Consider the following 23,509-nt stretch of genomic DNA (forward strand, 5'->3'; position numbering starts at 1 on the left):
AATCTTGTATGGAAACACCTCCAGATTGTCCTCAAAATCTCTGTTGCTTACAACAAGGCAGCAAAGACTGCAGTGTCATCTTAAAACCAACTGAAACCACTAGTAGTATTTAAAAACTTGGCTTGAATCCAGATAACCAAGGATAAAATCAGGGTAGATAAAAATCAATGCTTTTTAAAAAAAATAAATTTAAAAAATCAGATTTTTAAAAAATTTAAACCAGATTTTTTAAACTTTTTATCTAGTTTATTTTAATAAAATGCTTTTGGAGTAAAAATCTATCTAAATATAGTTTTCTATTTAAGATATATTAATAATTTAGTTTATTCAGCATGAAATCGAGCTTAGTTATGTAGCATGAGGCTGTATAATCTGCAATATTTACATTTTTGGTAAACTCATTCAACGAATCCAAGCTCTGCAAGATCAGATAACATGCACTGCATTGATGCATTCACACAATTTCACAGTAACCATGAGATAAATCATAAAATAAAGTTCAGGAATATTCCTTTATTCCATTGTTTTGCAAATCTATGTGCACCACAAACTGTATGATTGTTTGAAGAGAAATGCATCTGTACCACTAGGCTCTAAGTGTGAGGAAGGGCAAGCAGTAAAAAATGAAAGTGAAACCTTCTAAGCAGCTTATAAATATAATATTAGGGTACCTGGCATTTCAGATCCATCATGGCAGTGCCTGTTAGCGGGCATCCACTCACCTGCTGCCTGCCATGTCCCTCACCTTGTTGTGTCACTGCTGCATTACCAGCCGCCCCATTAAAGTGAATGGGACTGGTGGTGAGTCAACAGCGGGTCAGAGGAGGAGCCGCTGCGGGACAGAGATGACAGTTGCTCTTTAAAAATTATGATTTAAATCGAGTTGATTTAAATCAAATCCACCCTGGATGAAATCCTATCCAGCTACAAGATTCTCTCAGCAAACATATCTTCAATTACCAAACAAATAACATTTATAATTCATGTCTAAAATATTGTTTTAGGATTATAACTTTTGCAGAATACAGAATAAGAGATTTGGAAGGGACCTTGGAGGTCTTCTAATCCAACCCTCTGCTTAAGCAGGAGACCCTATATCATTTTAGACAAATGGTTGTCTAGTCCCTTCTTAAAAGCCTCCAGTGTTGGAGCATTCAAAAATTCTGAAGGCAAGCTGTTCCACTAGTTGATTATTCTTACTGTCAGGATATTTCTCCTTAGTTCTTTTTCCTTTATTCACTTTTCAACCATTGGTTCTTCTGATGCTTTGGAAAATTGGTTGACCCCGCTCTTCTTTATGGCAGCCCCTCAAATACTGGATCACTGCTATTATGTCACCCCTAGTTCTTTCCATTTTTTACCCAATTCCTGCAACCATTCTTCATATGTTTTAGCCTCCAGCCTCCAATCATCTTTGACATAGTTCAGGATTTATTTATTCATAAAATTAATTGACTGCCCATCTTACCTCAGGGTAACTGAGACTCTATAATGCTGGGAACAACAGACAGAGTATATTAGCCTCAAGATAAAAAGTAACTTCCTATTAGTGGACCCTACAAGGATCTTACTAAAAAATCTACCTAAACCGAGGTTCTTACATTCAATTAGGACTTGAAATGCCAAAAACCATTCAAACAGTGGCAGTGGAGAATATAATGCAATTCAGGGTTCAATGATCAAAAGGCACAGAAAAGGCAAAGTGCCCTCTGGCACTTACTCTCCACCCTTCAAGACTCACTGCTTCTGAACATGGAAGTGCCAAAAAGCGGCCAGAGTTTACATACATCTCCTCCTGCATCCCAATCATCTGCTTTTTTTCTGATTTCTGGTGCAATCCAAACGGGACAGCTCCAACTCCCATCACCCGTACAGCAGGGGATGATGGGAGCTGAAACCCACCAGCTCTACAACTAAAGGAAGCGGTCAGTCTCTTAGAAGATTTCCTTAGACCAGGGGTGGGCAACTATGACCCTTTTATGACTTGTGGACTTCAATTCCCAGAATTCCTGAGCTAACATGGCTGGCTCAGGAATTTTGGGAGTTGAAGTCCACAAGTCTTAAAGCTGCCAAGTTTGAAGACCTCTCTCCACCACCAGAACCTCTTCCTTTCCATCCTCTCCCCACGCCCTACATAGGCTCCCCACTGCCCCTCTCCCCCAGCCTCAGCCTCGACCAAGTCGCCCCTTCACCAGTTCCTGCGGGATACCAACTCCCAGGCCACCGCCCCTCGCTCCGACTCCCACGCCTGGGCTGTCAAAACACGGCCGGCCACTAGATGGAGATAAAGACTAAAGCCTTTCACGTCTCTCCTTGCCAGAACCCTGCCGGTCGCCTAGATGGGTTCCAGCCCATATACGGTAGCATGACCCTCGGGCCCCAGACACACCCAGCCGGCGAGCCCGTCTGGTTGGGAGCCCGCGGGGACGCCTTCTGAGCCCCCCTCCCAGGAGAAGCGACCCCCCGCTAGAGTCGCCAACCCCCTTCCTCCCTCCCCGCCGAGGAGCGCCTTCCTCTCACGGCCCAAACTGGCCTGGGCTACCGGTCCCCGCTCACCCGAGCCCGTGGTGGCCGCCATCTTGCGCCGCTGTCGCTCCAAGCCCGCCCTCCCCAACCGCCCACGTCACTTCAACGCGGGAAGTGAATTGCTGCTGCGGCTAAGGCAAGTGGCTGCGGCAGCCGGAGAGCGGGCGGGCGCAAGACAAGGGGGGGTGGGGGGGTGAAAGGCGACCGCCGCAGGCCACCCAGATCAAAGCCTCTCTCTCCCCACTTCTGGGTCGGCGTTTGTTTTTCTGGTGCAGATATACCGTTTGGGAAACGAGCACATCCGGGAGGGCAAGTTTCAATCTCTAATGAGGCGTTGTGAGGGGGTTAAAATTTGGGAGCAGCCGTAGAAGGTTGTTGGTTTTTTTTTTTTGGAGGGGTTTTTCTTTTTTGGAAAAAAAAAGATTGGTGGAAAAGACTGCTGCCGGGGTAAATCTGTAGCTTGAATGGAGATTAACGGAGATGTAGAGCCCGCGCTGACAGAACAAATCAGGAAGCGACCTAATAGCCGATTTAAGAGTTTCCTTCCTGAAAGCCTAATTTCCAACTGGTTTGCATAATAGCTGGTTTCATGCGAATTGTCTGTCCTATTATTGCACAGAAATTAGCCCATCTCCTCAACGCTGCTTTTACACTGGATTTGTCTGCACACACACACAAAGAAAACGCATTTCCTTCTCTAGAATGCTGCAGTTTTCCCCAAGAACACAAAATTCAAGCTGGGCGGATAGGACCTCCTAGAGTGACGACCCTCACTCTGTCAAGGACCTAGGAATACTCATCTCAAATGATCTAAGTGCCAGAGCTCACTATAACAATATCGCCAAAAAGGCTCTTAAGAGTTGCTAATCTAATCTTGTGTAGCTTCTTCTCTGGTAATATTGTACGGCTAACCAGAGGATACAAAACTTTTGCTAGACCAATTCTTGAATACAGCTCATCTGTCTGGAACCTGCACTGCATATCAGACATTAATGCAATTGAGCAAGTCCAGAGATACTTCATGAGAAGAGTCCTCCACTCCTCTGCTCGCAAGAGAATACCTTATGCCACCAGGCTTGAAATTTTGGGCTTAGATAATTTAGAACTTTGCCGCCTTGGGTCCAACCTAAACGTAGTACATAAAATTATCTGCTACAATGTCCTACTTGTCAATGACTACTTCAGCTTCAACCGCAACAATACAGGAGTATACAATAGACACAAATTTAAGGTAAACTGCTCCAAACTTGATCGCAAAAAATACGACTTCAGCAACAGAGTGGTCAATGCCTGAAATGCACTACCTGACTCTGTGGTTTCTTCCCCAACCCCCAAAATTTTAACCTTAAGACTGTCTACTGTTGACCTCACCCCATTCCTAAGAGGTCTGTAAGAGGCATGCATAAGTGCAACAGTGTGCTTACCGTCCCTGTCCTAATGTCTCCATTTATTCATATCCATTTCATGTATTCATAATCATGTTTATACTTATATCTATTATCTAATACATGCGTGATGAAAATAAATAAAAAATAAATAAATGTGGTCTTAGTTTGACTGGATAATAAGGAAGGGGGTCCATTGCATTTGAAGGACATGAAGTTTGGATTTCAAGTGAAACAATGGCTTCAAACTTCCCAGATTTGAGAAATCCATATGTAGAATTCTGGGAGTTGAAGCTTACACATCTTAAAGGCTCTGAGATTGAGAAATACAGATAGTCCTTGATTTACAACAGTTTGTTTAGTGACCATTCAAAGTTACAATAGCACTGAAAAAAGTGATTCATGACCATTTTTCACACTTATGACCTGTAGGAAGTTAGCACCCACCCCTTTCCTAGAAGAATGAAATATTTTAGGAAATATTAAAAAGGCAGAATATTATGTTTCCCTGGATGAGAAATGGTGGACCATCGTCTGCAACACAATAGGACCCATCTAGCAACAGAAACACACCACATGGCACCTGGTAGATTACGTCAGCCAGCAAAGCTAGCTAAGACCCCCACCCCCTGGGAGTCTGACAACAAATCAGGATACTCTTTCTGGGCCCCAGGAAGTTCAAAGCCAGAGAGGGCATAAAACCCGTGGACTTGCTGCATCTCGCCCCTTTTCTGTTCAGGAACTCAAACCATGTGATCCTGTCCATCATTAAACCATCTTTCCAAGCAGTCTCCATGTTTCCAGTGTCTTTTTCCCCACTTGGAGCTGAACCCAGAAGGATATTTCTTCCTACAATTTGGCATTGCAACATCCCATGGTCACGTAATCAAAATTCAGATGCTTGGCAATCGACTCATATTGATGACAGTTGCATGGTCCCAGGATCATGTGATCACATTTGGAACTTTTTGACCGTCAAACCCCATCTGGTTCGCCATACCTGGGGGGAAAGGGAGGATGGTGTGTTGTGTGGGTGGTGACACCGGATGGTGGTTGTGTGGATGGGCCGGAGGGGTGTGGCCTTCCTATCGCCTCCCAGCCCTGACTTCACACCGAACTGCTACTGTTTCATACTCATTTTGTGCCAGGCCTCAGGCCTGAATAAACCCTGATTCTTGATTCCAGAGTGTGTTTGCTTCTGCATTGCCAGGCCAGGGGAACTGGACATTTGAGATTGACAAGCAAAGTCAATGGAGAAACCAGATTCACTCAACAACTGTGTTATTAATTTAACAACTTCAGTGACCCACTTACAAATGTGGCAAGACAAGTCGTAAAATGGGGCAAAACTCATTTAACAAATTTCTCACTTTGCAACATAAATTTTGCATTCAATTGTGGTCGTAAGTTGAGGACTACCTATACAGATTTAAACCTTTTGAATCTAGATTTATGTAACGTGGGCTTGGCTTGGATGGATATAACTAGTTGCATTGCAGAGAGAAGGCAGTGGGACTCATTCCTTCGAAATAATTTTGTGCCTTCTTGACTGCTGGTGACTACATGGACAAATCTTCAGTTTTCTTCAAACTTTTTAAAGTGGTTTGCCTTTGCCTTCTTTTTCCTCCTAGGGCTGAGAGAGCACGACTGGCCCAAGGCCATTCAGCCAGCTTTGGGCCTAAGGTAGGATTAGAACTCATCATCTCTGGGTTTCTGGCTGGATGTCTTGATTAAACACTGTTCCAACTCTCCATTCAAAACCTAATCACCTGGATTAAAATTAATAGTTTTCTGTATTCAGTAAAACTGAGCCACTAAAACAGAAGTTCAGAAGTTATTTCAGGTTTCTCCACATACTTCCATGATGGGTGCACTGACTTAAATGAAGCCCTACCCTTTCTCAAAATTGCTATGTTGTAGATGGGAAGGTTCTCTGAGGGATGCTGTGCCAACTGATCTTGGCTAATCTCCAAATTGCGGGCGGGGGAGCCCTAAGTAAATCAGAACTCTAGTTTGAAAACTAGTTAGCTAGAAAATCTACATGGATAAGTTTTAGACTAGGTTAGAAAAACATTCTGAAGGACAGCAAACCACTTTCATGCTGTTGCTACCAAAATTACATGGCTGTGTCCATGTTATTACCAGGAGTTGACCTCAACTGAAGAGTCTTTTTAGATCAGAAGAACGGAGCAGGGGAGTTCAAATAAACATGGCACTACTCAGAATCTTAAAAAGCTCTGGAAATATGTATTTTACAACATTGGGCCAAAATAGCCAAGGGAAGAGAGCTCCAAGACCACCTCAATAAAAACTGCTAATGGTATATACCTGTGTTTCTCAGCCTCGGCAGCTTGAAGATATCTGGACTTCAGTTGAAATCCACACATCTGCAAGATTCCATGGTTGAAAAAAAATGGCGTACGCAAAGAAAAGATGCTGCTAGATTCCTATGGAAACTGGCCACTTTCCCAGGGAAGGCAGTTCCCGCCCATTAATACAAATTAGACTGGGGTTGTATATTCTAGCAGAAATAATGGAACTCCAAAGGGTGTTTGTTGAAGTCCTGCTATGGCAGGGGTGTCAAACGTCGTCACGGTGGCGTCATGTAATGTATCGGGACTTTTTCCCCCTTCGCTAAACTGGGTGTGGGGATAGCCAGCGTGTGACGCATCTGGCCCGCGGGCTGCAAGTTTGACAGCCCTGTGCTATGGTCTCAGTGTAAAACTGGGAGGGAGGTTGAAAGATTTCTGATCATATTTCTTTATCTTTGGGCTATTTGGCTCTTCCGTAATATCACTGGTATAGTTACACTTGTGTTATAACCTCAGTGGGAGAGCTAGAATTTTGACCTCCTGTTTTCCTCAGGAATTCTAATTAAAATATCCCTGACCAGTGGCGGGATTCAAGTAATTTAACAACCGGTTCTCTACCCTAATGATTTCTTTCAACAACCAGTTTGTCAAACTGCTCAGAAAGTTAACAACCGGTTCTCCCGAAGTGGTGCGAACTGGCTGAATCCCATCACTGTCCCTGAGATTATTGATTGGCATCTGCTTCCCCACATCTAATGAAGAAGAGACCAATTCCACTTCTATAAATGATTGATTCCATTGCTAGCTGCTCTTCCTGTTAAGGAAGTTTTTAACGTACATTTAGCTGGAATCTGCCTTACCAAAATCTAAATCCCTTTTGTACTGCTTTCTAGATCTAGAAGAAATAAGATTGGTTCCCATCTTGATATTTTTCCAGAAAACCTTGAAAACGTCAGCAGATCTGGAGAGCCCAGATTTATATGGAGCTGATCAAGTGGCTGCAATGAGAGGTTGAGGATATTAGAAGTTTTATACTGTTGAATTTTTAACATTGTAAGCTGCCTGGAGTCAATGTGTGTGAACTGGACAAGCATATAAATTTCTTTAGTAAATAGATAAATTCAGGAATGATAGAAAATAGATGTTCCCATTCTTCTGTGTGACTTCATTTCAGATATTTGAAGAACACTATCAGATTCCTGCTCTCATTTTTTCCCAAGACAAAATATATCCAGCTCCTTCAATGCTTCTTCACTAGATTTAGTTTCATTCTCTTGTCTTTCTTTTAAACTACTTCAACTGCTCTTACTCCTTAGAGTTAGGTGCCCAGAATGCATACAGTACTCAAAGTGAGGTGATCAATACAAAGTATAGAGGAACTGTTCCTTTCTGTGCTTTGTAAAGTTTATTCTTGTGGATGCATTCTAAAATTACGTTTGCCTTCAAGGATATGTGTGTATGAGTATGAAAAAAGTTAAAAATGGTAAGCTACACCTGTGTGATTGAACAGCAATCTTTTTTTGTATATGATATGCACAGCAATACATGTAAGTGGTGGGGTTTCAATCACGTGATCCCAGTCGCCATCTTAACTGTTTTGTCTTCCCCGTGGATGCTTCATTTGCCTTTTTTGCCTGGCTGCATCATGATCTGATTTGAGTTCAGCTTGTGATCACCTGCAGTTTTATTTATACAGAATCAGATATTCATAATTATATACTTATGAATTTAATTTCTATTTTTTTGAGTTACTACTGTAGGGACTGTATTTCTTCAATAGTTGATTGATAAGACAATTTCTTTTAAAATTAAGGAATCTTTCTAAGAGTTACTTATTATGCAGTATCATCAGGAACAAATAGCAAATAGCATAATATTCAAGCCCTTTAAAAGAATATCTTTATAACCCCATGTTTTTTAATGTTTTTATGGTTGCAATATCTATCTTTCACCAGCAGATGTCTTCAACCACCTAAAAATGATGCTGTGGCAAAGTTGAGAAACTGAAAAGGTGAATTTAAAAGTGCAGAATTCCCTTTTTAGTTTTTTTTTTATTGAGGTTAAATTAATAAAAGCAAAGACAATTACATATGAAAATAATGCTTTCTGAAAAGTCACTGATCCTTTAGAAATTGGAAGGTAAAAACAAATAGGTAGCAAATTTGCAAATACAATCCCTGTTTATCAGATTTCATGTTTTCATAATTATGTAGGCAATTTTATATTTGATTAGCTCTTAATTTGAAATTCTATGCCTTTTGTAGCATTATTTTTCCATATCAAGACAAATGAAGTTAAGTTTCTGCATATTATGAGGTAGCTAGTAGTAAAAAACAAAGCACTGGGAGCAGTTGACTAAATAGGCTCTGAAGAAATATTGCTAGATTTACCCCTCACATTAAGCCATGGTTTATTTTAACCATGGTTAAGGGAGCCTTCATGACAGAATGCATACATCATGCAAAACTACAACCCATGATAGATAAATTGCTAATTTGCATAACACCCTAACATTAGACCGGCTCAAGGTTGACTCAGCCTTCCCTCCTTCCGAGGTCAGTAAAATGAGGACCCAGATTGTTGTGGCCAAGAAAGATTAACTCGGTCTCCAAGCAGTGAAGAGAGTATTATCCATTCCGGGATGATCTTCCCCGACACAATGGCGAGATGCTGACTCTATAAACCGTTTAGAGAAGGCTGTAAAAGCACTATGAAGCAGTATATGTTATTGCTATTAGATAAATTGCATTATGGCTAAGCACAACACAGCCATTCCAGCCTCTAACATACAAAAGGGTTGGATTTCAATTGTGTCATTTTGGTCACCAAACCACACAATTTAAAAAATTGTTCTGGGGATGCTGCTGCAGATCCACATAATGTCCATCTTAAAAACTGATGCAAAAGTCAGTACAATTTAAAGGAAGATTTTTTTTCTACACCAACTTTCAAATGTTAGTAAGTAATAGGTGCCTTGGGTGCAATCCCAAAACAACTGGAGCACCACTTAAACACCATCAACATTATCAACATTACTATCCGTCAATTGCGAAAAGGCAGCTTTGCTCAGAACAGCTTACATCCTGCAACTATACCTTTTAAGATCATCAAGCATCTGCCCATTTGCCTATCCCAGGTCCTTAATAGGTGGACTCAATAGGTGGACAAAACTGCCAAATCTAGCCTGAATATCTCACTGACTATGCAACAAACTTTAATACTATATAATACAATCTATTGGAGACTTTCAGTAAAGACAGGGAGAACTGTATTAGTCTGTTCATTCACCAGTATGGAATTCCTTAAGATTTCTGTTTTTCATTCCTGGCTCAATATGGCTACCAAGCTAGAAAAGGGATTTCATTACAGTCCGACTTACAATTCTTGGTTTCTCATTCCCCAATATTTTGGCAAAATTGTATACTAGTGATTCTGAATTTGAAATATTCCAAATCTTTGGAATATAAGCAGCATCATAGGGAAAAAAAAAACCACCATAAACTTGAAGCTGATGTCCAAGCATGAACAGAAAACATCTAAGTTTTGTAGAAAAATGTCTGTGGAGATTCTCAATCATTCAGGTCATGGTGCCTTTTTTCAAGAGGCAACTGGACTTCCTTGTTTTTTCCCCCTTAAAAACGTTTACTTCTCATCCTAAAAGCTGAACTGAGGAAGCTTCTTGGATAAGAAGTGAAATGTTTTCAAGGAAGGAAAAAAACGAAGTCCAGTTGCCTTTTGAAAAGCACCTTTGGGACGATTTCGTAGATAAATCTTCAGCAGAATTAGTTTAACAAATTATTTAAGCAAAGTAATAATTTCTAAAACAAACAAATGAAACATAAAACATCCACCAGACCTTTCAAACATTTTAATACATTTATTGTGGCAGGTAAAACTTAGGAACATAATTAAAAGAGTCAGAATAGAAAAATTAAAAAAAAAATGTTATCAATTAAAAAGTGTGAATGATTTATTGGTTTTTGTTCAACTAGATCTGGAGATATGTCAGTTTAGAGTTCTGGCTAGTATGAAGTTTATTTGGTAATTATGGGAACTATTTGTTTCCCTTAGTATAACATCAGAAAGTGTAGATTTGGAAAAAAAAAGGTGGGGGAAATAAATGATGAGACTTTCCTTCGGGGTGGAGGAGTGTATGTCCAAGCAAGGAGTAGGCAGTTGTAGACTTTTCCTTAATCTTGCACTCAAAATGAGCCCTCTGTAAAGTCAATGGTTTGTGCAAGCATTGATATAAATCACAGTATGGTAAGAGTCACGAGAAGGGCATTGGGCTTTAGTGCTTCTTTCCTTGTATAGTCAGCACTTCCAGAGCAACGTAGTTGACTGGCTGCCTTCAGTGCCTTTGGTCCAAGTGACTTATCAGCTAGAATAACTAATGTGATTTTTTGTGTCAGCTATTCAGTTCAAAACTTTTATTACTTACTGTAATGCGCCAAAATAAAATCTGATACTTAATAAAGCTTTTCCCACGTAAGCAAACTTGACGCTGCAGATGGTCATGGGGATCTTCTCACACCAGAGTGGTGTTCCTTGTGCTGTTGTGGAGCAAAATTTTGCCACAGAAGAGGTGACTTTTAAGGTTTCTTTCAGTTGTCAGGTAGCTAATATAAAACATTTCAGTACAACCAGAAATATTTTTAAATACTGGTTGGAGAAGTCATCGTCTAACATTGGAGGAAAAAAGGCTCAGTGCAGAAAAACTTGGGATCTCACTGGGCCTGATCCAGATAGGCTTCCAGGAATTTGCCTTCCAGCTAAGGGAGAATGTCTACTATGTACCCAATTTCTTATTCTTCCCTGTAATCGGACACTCATTTATACTGCTCTGAATTTCTGGGCCATGGAACAAAATAGTAGCAAAAGGCAAAGTTCCAGAGTTTGCAGGCATGAATTGCTGTTAGCTAATAAGACAGAAAATGACATCTGAGATATGGGAAAGGAGAAAGCAGAAAGAAAAGGCTCAAAATTACCATGCTGTGATTTGGATGGTAGTAAGGGGCAGCAGAAAGGAATTTGGACAGGTTTTTCAAATTCTATTACACCCTACTACAACTTTCCCCTCCACTTTTAAGATGTATGGACTTCAATTCCTCCCCTGCCAGCTTGCGTGTGCACACACGGGCACACACAGTATGAGAGAGATAATTCAAAGCCACAGTTTAAAAGCTGTGTTTCAGCAGAACAGCAGAAACTCAAATGCTTCATTGATGATGGTTGTTGTTATGGCATCAGGCTAGAAACTGGGAGACTGAATTCTAGTCTCACCTTAAAACACAAAGCCAGCTGGATGACCTTAAGCCAATCACTTTCTCTCTTAACCCTAAGAAGGAGGCAAGGGAAAACCACTTCCAAAAATCCTTCCCAAGAAAACTGCAAGCACTACTCCAGGCAGTCAAAAGGAATCATCAACACTGACCAGAAGGAAAAAATATCCCCCAAAACAAAAATGGACTGTCCCACGTAAGAAACACACTAAACTTGCCCAAGGTTTAAAACCTTAATCAGAAACCTGCTATCACAGTAAAAGCTGAGATACTGTCTGTGATACTTGCCTTTTCTATGGATTGTTCTTTAGAAGTGGTACATGTAACTCTTGTTTGCCTTCAGCTATTTTTTAATTATATCTCTTAGTTTCCATTTTTTAACATTAGTGTTCTCTGTTGAAATTTTAGAATGCCAAAGACAAAATGCTACGAAGATAAGACATATCAGAGTCATGGTATGAAGTTAAGAATTTGTTCTTAAATAGAAAAATCTCAAACATACAAGGAAGAGGGAGAATGTGCAAGCTTTTTCTTAAATTAAAAAAATACAGAAAGTTGCATTTCGGACACAGATTAGCCATCTAATCTCCCTAGAAAGGCACAGAAGTCTATCGCAAAAATAAAAAGTGTTTTTTGTAGGACACTCTTGTATACAAAACAGAAAACCCACTCATTTTGCTTGCATATGCTGTTTAAAAAACCCCTGGAGATGCAATTTTACCCTTCCCCTCAAAAATGGCCACAAGACTTAACAAATGCAATTAGTATAATTGAACTGCTTTGTTATAAATTATATACATTCAGACCACATTAAAATTATTATTCCATGTTACACCAAAGTAGTAGTTAAGGCTTTATGATATTTACATGAAATGAGCAAGCACCTTAATCACACACACCATTAACTTATTCCTTCTAACATTCAAATTTGACAATGACCAATTTTCTATAGCTATTTTAAACATTTTGGAAGAGGAATCATACTGAATAAAATCAATCACTGAACGCTACATGATCTAATGGAAGTAATTTAAGTCTGACACTTGTGCAGAACACAAACTCTGTCCACCTTCACTTCCATCCCAAACTGCTACCAAGTTAGCTGTAGGCTGATACAGCAATGGCCTGCTCAAATATCAAGGAATGGAACACTTATTTTAGGAGACAGTCAGCTTTAAGTAACCCTAATGAACTAGGATGAGACTCCCAAATATTCTATTGCACGCCACATGGACAATGTTTTGATATGATAGCAAGATGAAGCAACTGGAAGGATGCACCAAACACTAAGTGCATTAAAGTGATGACAATACCTTTCCCTCCAATTCTCATATAGCAATTCTGAATTTGTTCTTTAAAAACCCGGGAGCTGGCTTGCTATCTTTGCCATTCCATATGGCCTTAAATCATTTTCAGAGTGGGAATTCATGTTGATACAACACATTACCGTGCCAATGACAAATGTTACTAGGAAGGTACACTGCCTTCTCCAACTAATGGCTTTGGAGTGTCAAGGATGACAGTGTTCAATTATCAGCAAATGTGGCTAACAGAAGGTGCTCAGTAACAAACGAGAAGAATCCATTTGCATTTTCAAGTATTGTTTTGAGGAGTGAGTCTTTTAACTGTAGTCTGTTAGCACTTTTAAAAAAGCTTTGTGCTTTAGTCCATTATCTTTCTGCAAGTCTTTTAATTTGGCTGATGGCTTTTTTTTCTTTTAAAAAAAATTGGCAACAGGTTTTCACAACAGCAGAAGCCTGGCAAGGGTTATTTTATTTTCTGGGCCCATTTCATGTCATCTGCTCTGGGTTTTTCTCCTGTTAGTCCTTCAATGATATTCTCCAGGAATCTCCAAAATCTGATTTTTTCCAGTGGGTAATTCAGCCAGCCTGGAAAGATTACAGAAGAAGAGCAATATGAGTGTAAATTGGCAAGCAGCAATTTTTGGGAACTGAATTGTTTTACGATACTAGTGCATAAAATGAATGTAAGAAATAAAGAGGTCAATTTAACAGAAGAAAGGTGCAATTTTCACATTAAGTGGAATTGTTTTGAACTTATTCCTCTGACTACTGAAACCCATCCAAGAGCATTCTATAAAGCCATTTAGAATGGCAGCCTTTTAATGATAAACTTCACACATTAAAATAACCCCTGGTTTATCTAAGATCTGTTAAACTCAGACTCTGAATGAGTTCAGTCAAACACATCAAGCCACACTAAGTTTTGTTTTGGGTTAAAATGTGAAAAACCATCCATAAGCTATGATTCATAGCTTAGCAGACTGTGCATACCAGACTGACACATTTAATAAACCATGACTTACAATGAATGTGAACCAATCTGAAAATTGCAGTTCAATTTAATAGGTATAGCCTTCTTTTTAGTCAATTCTTATTTTCCATTATTTATTTTCTCCTGTCTTTCATCTCTGTGTAGCCAGAGTCCAGAGAAGGACATGAAACAGAACAGGAAAACACTAAGTAAGCAACAACAGGAATACTCAGCCGTTGTTTTTTTTTTTTTCTTTTTTCTTTTCAGAACCTTACACAGATCCACCAGTTCTGTGTGTCTTAAAAAGGCTATTTAGCTAGACAAAAATTTTATAATGAGTTTCACTTCATTTTACCTGTAGTAATACAGAAATATGTCTCATGTGGAGACACATGGTGGATCCGGTGGTGTTTCCGTGGCAGAATAATGTGCCAGTCCTGCAGAAAAATTACCCAGCGAGGAAGACCAAAGTAGGTATGAGACCACTTGTGAATCTGGTTGGTCAAGGTTGCAAATACAGACAGGGCAAAGACATAGCACTCCCAAGGACATGATTGGTGTAACACTTCTAAAAATAAAGAGAATATAGAATTTATTGTACTGTCACTGAACAACAGCTAAACCGTGTGTTACAATACAGTTGCTTAATAAGTTCATGCACTGTACTCCGATTTGCACGACAGACATACAGAACTGTCTACTCTATTTGTTGTTTGCCCTTACACTTTTATTTACTCCATATACAAGGTGAAAAACTTCATTAACCTTTTATTCTGCCCCAGCTACAGACCGCAAAAACGCAGCACACACAAAGTCTGTACAATTCTTAGTTTACTAAATTAAATCAGTCTTTTTCAAACAAAGGCTGTTAATTAACTTTCTTAACAGCCTACAAGAATCCAAAAAATAAATAATCGTAATCTTACTATGGTTGGCAGAAAGACCAGAAGCAATTTGCAGAGATCTAAGATCAAGATGCAAAGGAGAGTGAACGAAGTTGTTCCCTGCAAATTGCCTCAGTCGTCATGCTTCCTTAAATAGGCTAAGGGAGTGGCCAATTAGCCCCAAGCCTTACTCTCGAGGAGACCTCCTCCTGAGGAGCCACTCCTGCCTTTTGGCAGTTCTGTGCGCCCGTGCATCGAGAAGAGGCTCCTCCTTTTCTTCCTCTTCACTTATGGGAGCTTCTGGAGGTTCTGAAGGCCCTGGCTGAATCCCCGCCTCTGGCACAACATCTTCTCCAGCCTCCTCATTGTCCAACTCAAGTGCCAGCTGCACAGGCTGCTGACGCAGCACCACACCTGCCTCCTCGCTGTCGGAATCAGCTACTAGCTGCACAGGCCGCTCACAGGCCACAATACCTTTTTTCGGAAATATGCATAGAATTAACTCTATTGTCTTCAAAGGCCTGTTTACTATTCTTTAGAAGGCTATGTCTAGTTTCCTCATGGATCTGTCAGGCTCCCACTTACCTGGTGATAAAGAAGCTAATTTATAGGCCATGTTTGCCAGCGGAACTACTGTCAACATGCAGTTATCGCCATTGGTTTCTATGAAGTCATGCCTGGTAATTGCTGTTGGATCAATGTGATGTTCTCTGAAAGGCCTAATAAAAGCCTGAAAGTAGTAAAAAGCAGAAAGATAAAACTTTTGTTTTTAGCTCAGATTAAGTCTTAGCACCTACAGATTTTATTGATCTACTCATGCACATACCTAGATAGATAATTTGGGTTGGTATTTGCAGGGGAATGTCCAAAAAAATCAAGATGAGAGGGACAGTTAAAGCCCTCACTCTTTGTATGTGACCCCAGTGGGACATCAGAACTGCCAACTTGACCCCAGCTAGATTTGTGGATTAGAGAAGAACCATCATCCCGTCCTTATCAGGATTTTGACCATAGACAAGCCAGCATATATTAAACAGTTATCTAAAGCAACATAGGAAATTAAAAGCAGCACTGGAGTGAGTAAAATGATTTTATATTAACTATCACTTTATTGCAAGTACTACATTATTAGCCCAAGTCTGTAATCTTTTTACCTCCTCAGTGAGAGTACCATGCAAGCAAATAAATGGAATATTAAAAGCTAGCCATAAAGCATATTTTATAGACAGCTCTTTGGTTTTTCTTATTTATCCATCTAGAATGTTTAATTCAATACTGTTTGTATGTGGGCTTTAATATAGTAAACCAAGTTTATTAAAATTGGAATAAGAGGTGGGGAGGGGGGTAATGATCTGAAAAATAAGGCACTGGCATTAGCCGTAATTAAGATTAAAATCTGCAATATCATAAACGAGTCAGCAGACTGGGAAATACACCCAAAATGTAATCTGCTATTATTCTTAAGTCATAAACTGTGGACAAGCTAAACACTTAAATAAACAACACTTAAATAAAATGCTTCAATATAAACTAGCATAGTTTAAATTCACAAAAATCGGTGAGGCAAAATATGGTTTGTTAGTTTGTGACTATGTTATGCAAAGACAAGCAATGTTGTTTTGTTATGTTGATTCAACTGTTACTTATTTACTAAACTAGCTATGCTAACCAGGGCTGAATGTTATGTGGAAACAGCCAAAAAGTGACAATTCAGGTTTGGCTTAACTTTAAAATATCATAAAAGCAACCTGTTTAATCGATGATGGATTGGTTCACATATCACAACGAAACATTAATGAAGTGTTAGTGAATGTACACTTGCTTTCCTTCTCTTTGTGCTTGCATTTCCATCCTTGACTTACAAGTTTGCTATGACATTTGAATAAGGGATTAGTTATAAATCATCATTACTGTATTTTTCGGAGTATAAGATGCACTTCTCCCCCCCTAAAAGGGGGTGAAAATGTAGGTACTTCTTATACACCAAATGTAGCCCCGCCCACCCACTGGCCCCCACCCTTTGGCCTCTGCCTTGCAGCAGTTATCTCCTTGCAAGCAAACAGCAAGAAAAAACAGCTCCTTTCAGCTTCAGCACAGCCTAATTAGCACAAGTTGATTGGATCAGCCTCCCGACTCAGCTGATTTGCTCTCAGCTGTTTTACTCAGGGCTCTACTGCTTGCTGCAAAGAAGTAGTAAATTGCTGAAGCAGATTTTTTTTTCCTTCTGCTAATCAAGCTATGCTGAAAGTGAAAATTAAAGTAAAGCAGGCTATTTGCTGTAACGAGGCAAAATTGCTCACAGGCAGAGGGAGATTTCTTTTTCTTCTTTTCCTCACCAAAAAAGGTAGATGCGTCTTATACTCCAAAAAATATGGTAATCTCCAAGACCATGGTTTGCTTAACTTTGGTTAACTCAGGGGTGAAATCCAGCAGGTTCTGACAGGCTCTGGAGAACCGGTAGCGGAACTTTTGAGCAGTTTGGAGAACCGGCAAATACCACCTCTGGCTGGCCCCAGAGTGGGGTGGGAAAGGAGATTTTGCAATATCCTTCCCCCAGGAGTGGAGAGGGAATGGGGATTTTGCAATATCCTTCCCCTGCCATGCCCACCAAGCCACACCATGCCCACCAAGCCATGCCCACATAACTGGTAGTAAAAAAATTTGGATTTCACCACTGGGTTAACTCAATAAGATGCAATTATCTAGTTTCACTACAACATGCTATGTCACAAGCTGCAGTTTATGTCAATTATAGTTTAGCACGATTTATCTAGTCTAAGGCACATTATGATTTAGCACAGTATGTGAACTCCAGTAGAGAATTTTCATCAACTATTATTTATATTGAGTATATTGAACTAATAAGCTCAACTAGTAAGTTCAACACACATAACACACACACACACACACACACACACACAAGAAAAAAAAAAAGTCAGACCTTTCCAACTATTGGCAGATCTACCGATCCCCAAGTATCTGCTCCCCAGTGCACTAAACCGGATACGAAGTCAGCAGTAATGACTCCTGCAACTTTAAGAGACAAAGGGAGGGAGGGATAGAGAGAAAGAAAGGTGAATTATTAGACATTTGGAACAATACAAAGATGGTGATTTTGAAAGAATATCAATAGAAGACAGGTACTGTTTTGACAGATGTGTAACAGTCAGTAGTGGTGATGCTTTTCCAAAATAGCTTCACAATAAGCCATTCAAACAGCTAGCAGCACCTGGACAACTGTACCGCATAGGCTTAGAAGCGTAGCAAGGGTGGGTCTAATCAGTAGTTATAGGGGAGATCACCAAGGATTACCAGGATAACGGACTAGACTGAAAAGCTAGAACAATATCCTAGACCACGGGTGTCAAACTCGCAGCCCGCGGGCCAGATGCGTCACACGCTGGCCACGCCCATGCCAGGTTTAGCAAAGGGGGGGGAAGTCACGATAAATCACATGACGACGATGTGAGTTTGACACCCCCGTCCTAGAAGATGACAATGCCAAGGCCCTTCTATATTGTCAAGAAAAACCACATGTCTATAAGGTCCCCAACAATCAAACTAGAATCAAAGAACAACTTAATTTTGATCACTACAAACCATGTGCCTTTTCAAAGTCCAAAGGTAGTCAATTAAAATACTGCAGCCTATTTTGTAAATGCGCAACTAAGCTTTTGGAAGATGTTATTTCCCAACTTCATAGCCACTCCTAAGTATAAATAAGCATTTCCAAAATGCAACACACTTACATGCTTATTTTTCATAGTCCTTACAGTACACTATATATTAAAGTCTCTTCTGAGCTGGGATCTTGGTGACTTCATAGACACCTTGTCATTTTTGTGGCAACAACATTGAAGCAATCTCCCATTGTTTTTTTCTGGGATATTTTTCTTATTTCTACCTATTCAGGTTCTAGGACCGTGATGGCGAACCTATGGCACACATGCCACAGGTGGCACACAGAGCCATATCTGCAGGCATGCGAGCCGTTGCCCTACCTCAGCTCCCCAGCTGGCCTGACCCACACCGTCCCTCCCCTCCCAGGGTCTCGAGGCAGCCTGTTTTGGATGCCAGATAAGTACAGGGCTCGCACGAAGGCTCTGGGAGGGCCTTTTTGGCCTCTGGAGGGCCTCCAGGGGGGTGGGGGAGGTGGTTTTCATCCTCCCCAGGCTCCAAGAAAGCTTCTGGAGCCTGGGGAGGGCCAAAAATGGGCCTACCAGGTCTACCAGAAGTCTGGAAATGGGCTGTTTCCAGCCTCTGGAGGCTTCAGGGAGGTCTGCTAGGCTCAAAACGCGGTGCGGGGGGGGGGGTGTTGTGTGTGCATGCACGGGGGATTGGGGCACAGGGGGCATTGAACTATGGGTGTGGGCACACACGCGCACGACCCCTCTGCGCTCCCCCCGCTTTTGGCACACAACGGCAAAAAGGTTAGCCATCCCTGTTCTAGGATGTATTTTGAATTGGTTCATACTTCCTTCACAGGCAATGATAAATAACTGGTTTGATCTTGCTAGGAGTGACAGACTTTTGGCAAACAATGCAACAATAAAAAAAAGATTCATTAAATCAATGACTAAATAATTTTGGTATGACTAAAACACATGGTTTGTTGAGAAAGCTTACTGTGCAGGAAATAAATCACTGAGCTATTGGGAGGTACTGAGAGCTTATGCACCAAAGACAAATTCCTTGTGTGTCCAGTCACACTTGGCCAATAAAGAATTCTATCTATCTTCTATCTAAATGTGATTTTAATTGAATCTGGCCACCCATTATCAAACAAGAGGATTAACAATTGCTAGGTTTCTCTCAAGGTTTATCTTAAAAACTTTTAAAAGCACTTGTCCTGCCCTTAGAATAATGTATGTATACATTATACAGAACCTCTTCCCAATGAAAGCTTGCAAACATCTTCAAGAACAAAGCAGCACTGTGTTCATTTTGAACTGTGCAGCAGTGTTTCACCATCTTGGCAACCTGAAGATGAGTGGACTTTAATTTCCAGAATTCCCCAGCGACCAGAGCAGTCCCTATGACCAGAGGGCTGGAGCTCATGTTATTTCCCCAAGCAGCTGATTCACTCTGTGATCTAGCCCAAGTACTCTATAATAGTAATGTAACTCTTCGCTTATAAGGACAATTAGTCAGATTTTGATCAGAGAATAGCAACCAGAATAGTCTCGAGGTTTAAACAGATCGCTTGACTCAAAATAGGATTTATTAAACAGCCCTAGCAGAAAAAATTAAAATAAAGCAATGTGGAAAGGAATTGTTTCAGCTGGAAATTTCCTTGTAGGCTAACAGATCCATAGCAATGGGTAGATTTTCAAATTTTGCTACTCGGAGAAAATATAATTTTCTGCTTTCGCATAATTAAACGTCCATTTAGTTTGGTCCTAATACAGCAGTTATGAAGGCTCTAGATTTTTTTTCTTCATTTTCAGAAATGAAAAAAGTCCAAACATAGCTTTTGAAGAAAAAATTCTCTTCCATTTAGGCTACTTAACTGGGACATAGGAAAGATGATTATTAGCAAAAGTTCAGATCAGGGAAAGAGGCAAGGAGACAAGAGGTTACTTATAGCTATGTGCAGTATTTACTTTAGCTATCTGCAGAAATGAATAATACAAATTGGACTGTTTTCTTATAAAGTCCCCCCTCCCATTTAAGGGGGCCACTGCATCTAAAGCAGAACTTATGAACCAAACTTTTGCAGGTCCTCTGATCCCCATCAAAACAAGGGGATGCACAAATACAAATCTATACAAAATAATTTCCTTGCAGAATTATATCAGGCAAGTAAGATGTCTGAATATTTTTTTCTCACTCTAAAATGTTTCTGAAGGACAAAGCACAGAATTGTTTTGAATGCACTGAGTAAAAGTAAAACATGAAGTCTAAACATGGGTTCCAGAATCAGGATTGGAGCCCAAGGGAAAGAGTTAAACATGCTTGAAAAAGAAGTCATATGATATTGGCTGCAAATATGATTTTATCAGAGCAGATTCCCCCCCACCCTCGACTGTAATGCCAAATACTTCTTTTGTCAAGTTTTGATTTATGGTTTCATGTGTCACTATTTGTTGGTGCCTTGCATGTAGTAAGTGATGTAAAAATGGAAAGAGATTACAAAATCTCGCAATCCACTCTAATAAGTTTTCTGCAGAGCAGTTCAGGTAATTATGAAATCCTGCAATCAGATGTTAGCAAACATAAACAAACAAGAGTCAACAGAACCCATGATGATACGAGGCAATTATGACACAATTTGGTTAGGACAGAGTCATACTCTCTTCTGGGAACTACACTTGAAGTATAGGGCTCTAGATCAGGGGTGAAATCCAAAAAATTTTCCTACCAGTTCTGTGGGAGTGGCTTGGTGGGCAAGGGATATTGGATATTGCAAAATCTCCATTCCCACCCCACTCCACGGGAAGGATACTGCAAAATCTCCATTCTCTCCCCTCCTGGGGGAAGAATATTGTAAAATCTCCATTCCCACTCTGGGGCCAGCCAGAGATGGTATTTGCCGGTTCTCCGAACTATTCAAAATTTCCGCTACCGGTTCTCCAGAACCTGTTAGAACCTACTGGATTTCATCCCTGCTCTAGATTCATGTTGCCTGCTAACCCTGGTGGAAATGTTTAAGTGCTAAATTAGAAAAACATTCCAGAAATATCCCAAAGCTACCATCAATCTTTGAAGGGAGATAGGAAAATAAAGTTGGGGATTGCTGGAGTTATAGTCCAATTTATTTCGGCAGCACTTGGCTGGGAAAGGTTGCACCCAAAACTGGGAAGAGACAGGTGACATGTTTATCTTACAGAACTGGAAATGGTATCAGCTATGTTATCAGGCAGTAGCTAAGTCAGGAATGAGGCCACCACAGTCATAAAAGCTTAGCAGGGGACAAAGTTACAGGAACACACCTTGTTCTAAACAAGGCACCTCCTGCTTTCTAAATCCTCTTCCAGATTAAGTCTGTGCTTTTAGTCTCGCTTGCCTGGAACATGTTGCAACATCATGGGTCTCTAGGCAAGCTAACTACAGAGCATCACATGCTAAATTCTGAAGATGTCACAAATGCTTCACCTTTGCTGTGGAGGAACAGAAAGAAATGGAGTTCTTTGAGTGCTGATCTGGCATGGCACATCAGAAAGCATCTGGATACCAAAGCATCTGCACTGTTCTCAAAAGGTAATGCTTGAAATTTGACCAAGTCCTCAATGTATGACCACAATTGAGCCCAAACTTTATTTTGTTAAGGGAGACGTTTGTTCAGTGAATTTTGCCCCATTTTACAACCTCTCTTGCCTCAGTTGTTAAGTGAATCGCTGCAGTTGATAAAGTTTGTAACGAGTCAAATGCTCCCGAATTGGATCGGATCGCTTGATCCGGTAGCGATTTTCCCCTGTCGTTCGGTGATCCGGTAGCGATCGCCGCCTGGGTGTCATTACTTCCTGGTTATAACCAGGAAGTAATTTTTTTTACATGCGCAGAAGGTGTGCGCGCGCCCGTGACATGTGCATGCGCTTCTGAACCAGTAAGGAAGGTAAATAGATTTCACCCCTGGTTTGTAACCCAGTTGTTAAGTGAACCTGGCTTCCCCATTGACTTTGTTTTTCGGAAGATCGCAAAAGGCGATCACATGATCTTGGGACACAGCAATGGTCATAAATATGAGCCAGTTGCCAAGCATCTGAATTTTGATCACATGATCATGGGGGTGTTGGAGAAAAGTCGTAACTGTGAAAAATGGTCTTAAGTCACTTTTTTCAGAGCTATTGTAACTTTGGTCACTAAACAAACTGTTGTAAGTAAGGACTACCTGTATCAACCCTACATCTTTTTACAATGGAAAATCCAATCTAGCAAGATTTCTAGAAGAACAGTTATCACCAGCTTTCACCCTTACCTCCATCGTTCTTCTACTGCGCAAGTTCTCTGCCAAAAACCCTGACAGACTCTCGTTTATGCTCGAAAAAGAATATGAATGGGAGGCAGTTTCTCCCACGGATGCTTTCCCTCTCCAAGGATTTGCGTTTCCTAGCTGTCCACTGTTCTTGCATGAGTCAAAAAGAAACAGAGACGCGGCCAAGAAACATGCCAAGATGAGCCCTGAATGGGAGTCACAAGCCCTATTTGGAACCAACTATTCCCCAAACGTTTACTGTATGGGGCAAAATAAGTCAGAATCTGAGATACGACTGTGTTACTGATGATGAATTTGTGTTTTAAGGTTTTGATGAACAGGATAGATTATAGAAAGAAAAGTGATATGTAACTTTTAGAAAGAGGTGAAAATATATTTGTACTTGAAACCACTTCTTTTATATCTTCTTTTCTATTTTTCTTCAACTTTTTTCTTTTCTTGCACTTTTTTTGCTTTTTCTTTGATTTCTTTCATTTTCTTTCCTCTTCCTTACTATGTATTTATGTTTTTATTTTCTTGTTTAGATTTTTTCTTAGTAAAAGTTATATAGAAAAAGAACCAAATATTCCCATGAAGATCAGCACAGGATTCGCATTGCCTTTTCTGTTAACGCAATATACTTTTTAAAAAGACGGATTTTTTGGGGGGGGGTCAAAATATTCATACATAGCCACCGACCATGGTAATACATTTATTGTTGTGCACAAAAATAAGGAAGCACTGCTTGAATTTCCCAGGGTGGCATTATGGGAATATTCCATAAAAATTCTAGAGCCTCCTGAAATTAACATTCCAGGATTCATATCAAAAACTAGTATACTGCATGCTCGTATCCCAACCTGGTCACCTCCAGATGTGTTAAGATCAAAACTCACCTATGCTGCCTCGGAATTACACAAGTACAATTTAA

The 23,509-nt window shown here is 40.3% G+C and overlaps 1 protein-coding gene across 5 annotated transcripts in view; it reads right to left on the reverse strand.

Annotated features, from left to right (window-relative positions):
* The window catches only part of UBE2V1 (ubiquitin conjugating enzyme E2 V1), a 63,905-nt gene that overhangs the window by 25,766 nt on the left and 14,630 nt on the right, over positions 1-23,509 (reverse strand). Inside the window, exons 3-6 of one of the 5 annotated variants that reach the window (XM_070941733.1) lie at positions 17,605-17,696; positions 15,249-15,393; positions 14,135-14,347; positions 10,081-13,394 (exon numbers count right to left, since the gene is read on the reverse strand). In XM_070941733.1, coding sequence (XP_070797834.1) covers positions 13,273-13,394; positions 14,135-14,347; positions 15,249-15,393; positions 17,605-17,696 — 572 coding nt within the window. In that variant the 3' untranslated portion in view covers positions 10,081-13,272. Of the gene's footprint in view, positions 1-2,556; positions 2,615-10,080; positions 13,395-14,134; positions 14,348-15,248; positions 15,394-17,604; positions 17,697-23,509 lie in introns of those variants that run through there. The other 4 variants (XM_070941739.1, XM_070941736.1, XM_070941737.1 and 1 more) reach the window with 4 other exon arrangements.

The sequence above is a fragment of the Pituophis catenifer genome, unplaced genomic scaffold (genome assembly GCF_029215685.1).
Source record: "Pituophis catenifer annectens isolate HBS135680 unplaced genomic scaffold, rPitCat1.0.hap2 SCAF_3, whole genome shotgun sequence".
NCBI lineage: Eukaryota > Metazoa > Chordata > Lepidosauria > Squamata > Colubridae > Pituophis > Pituophis catenifer.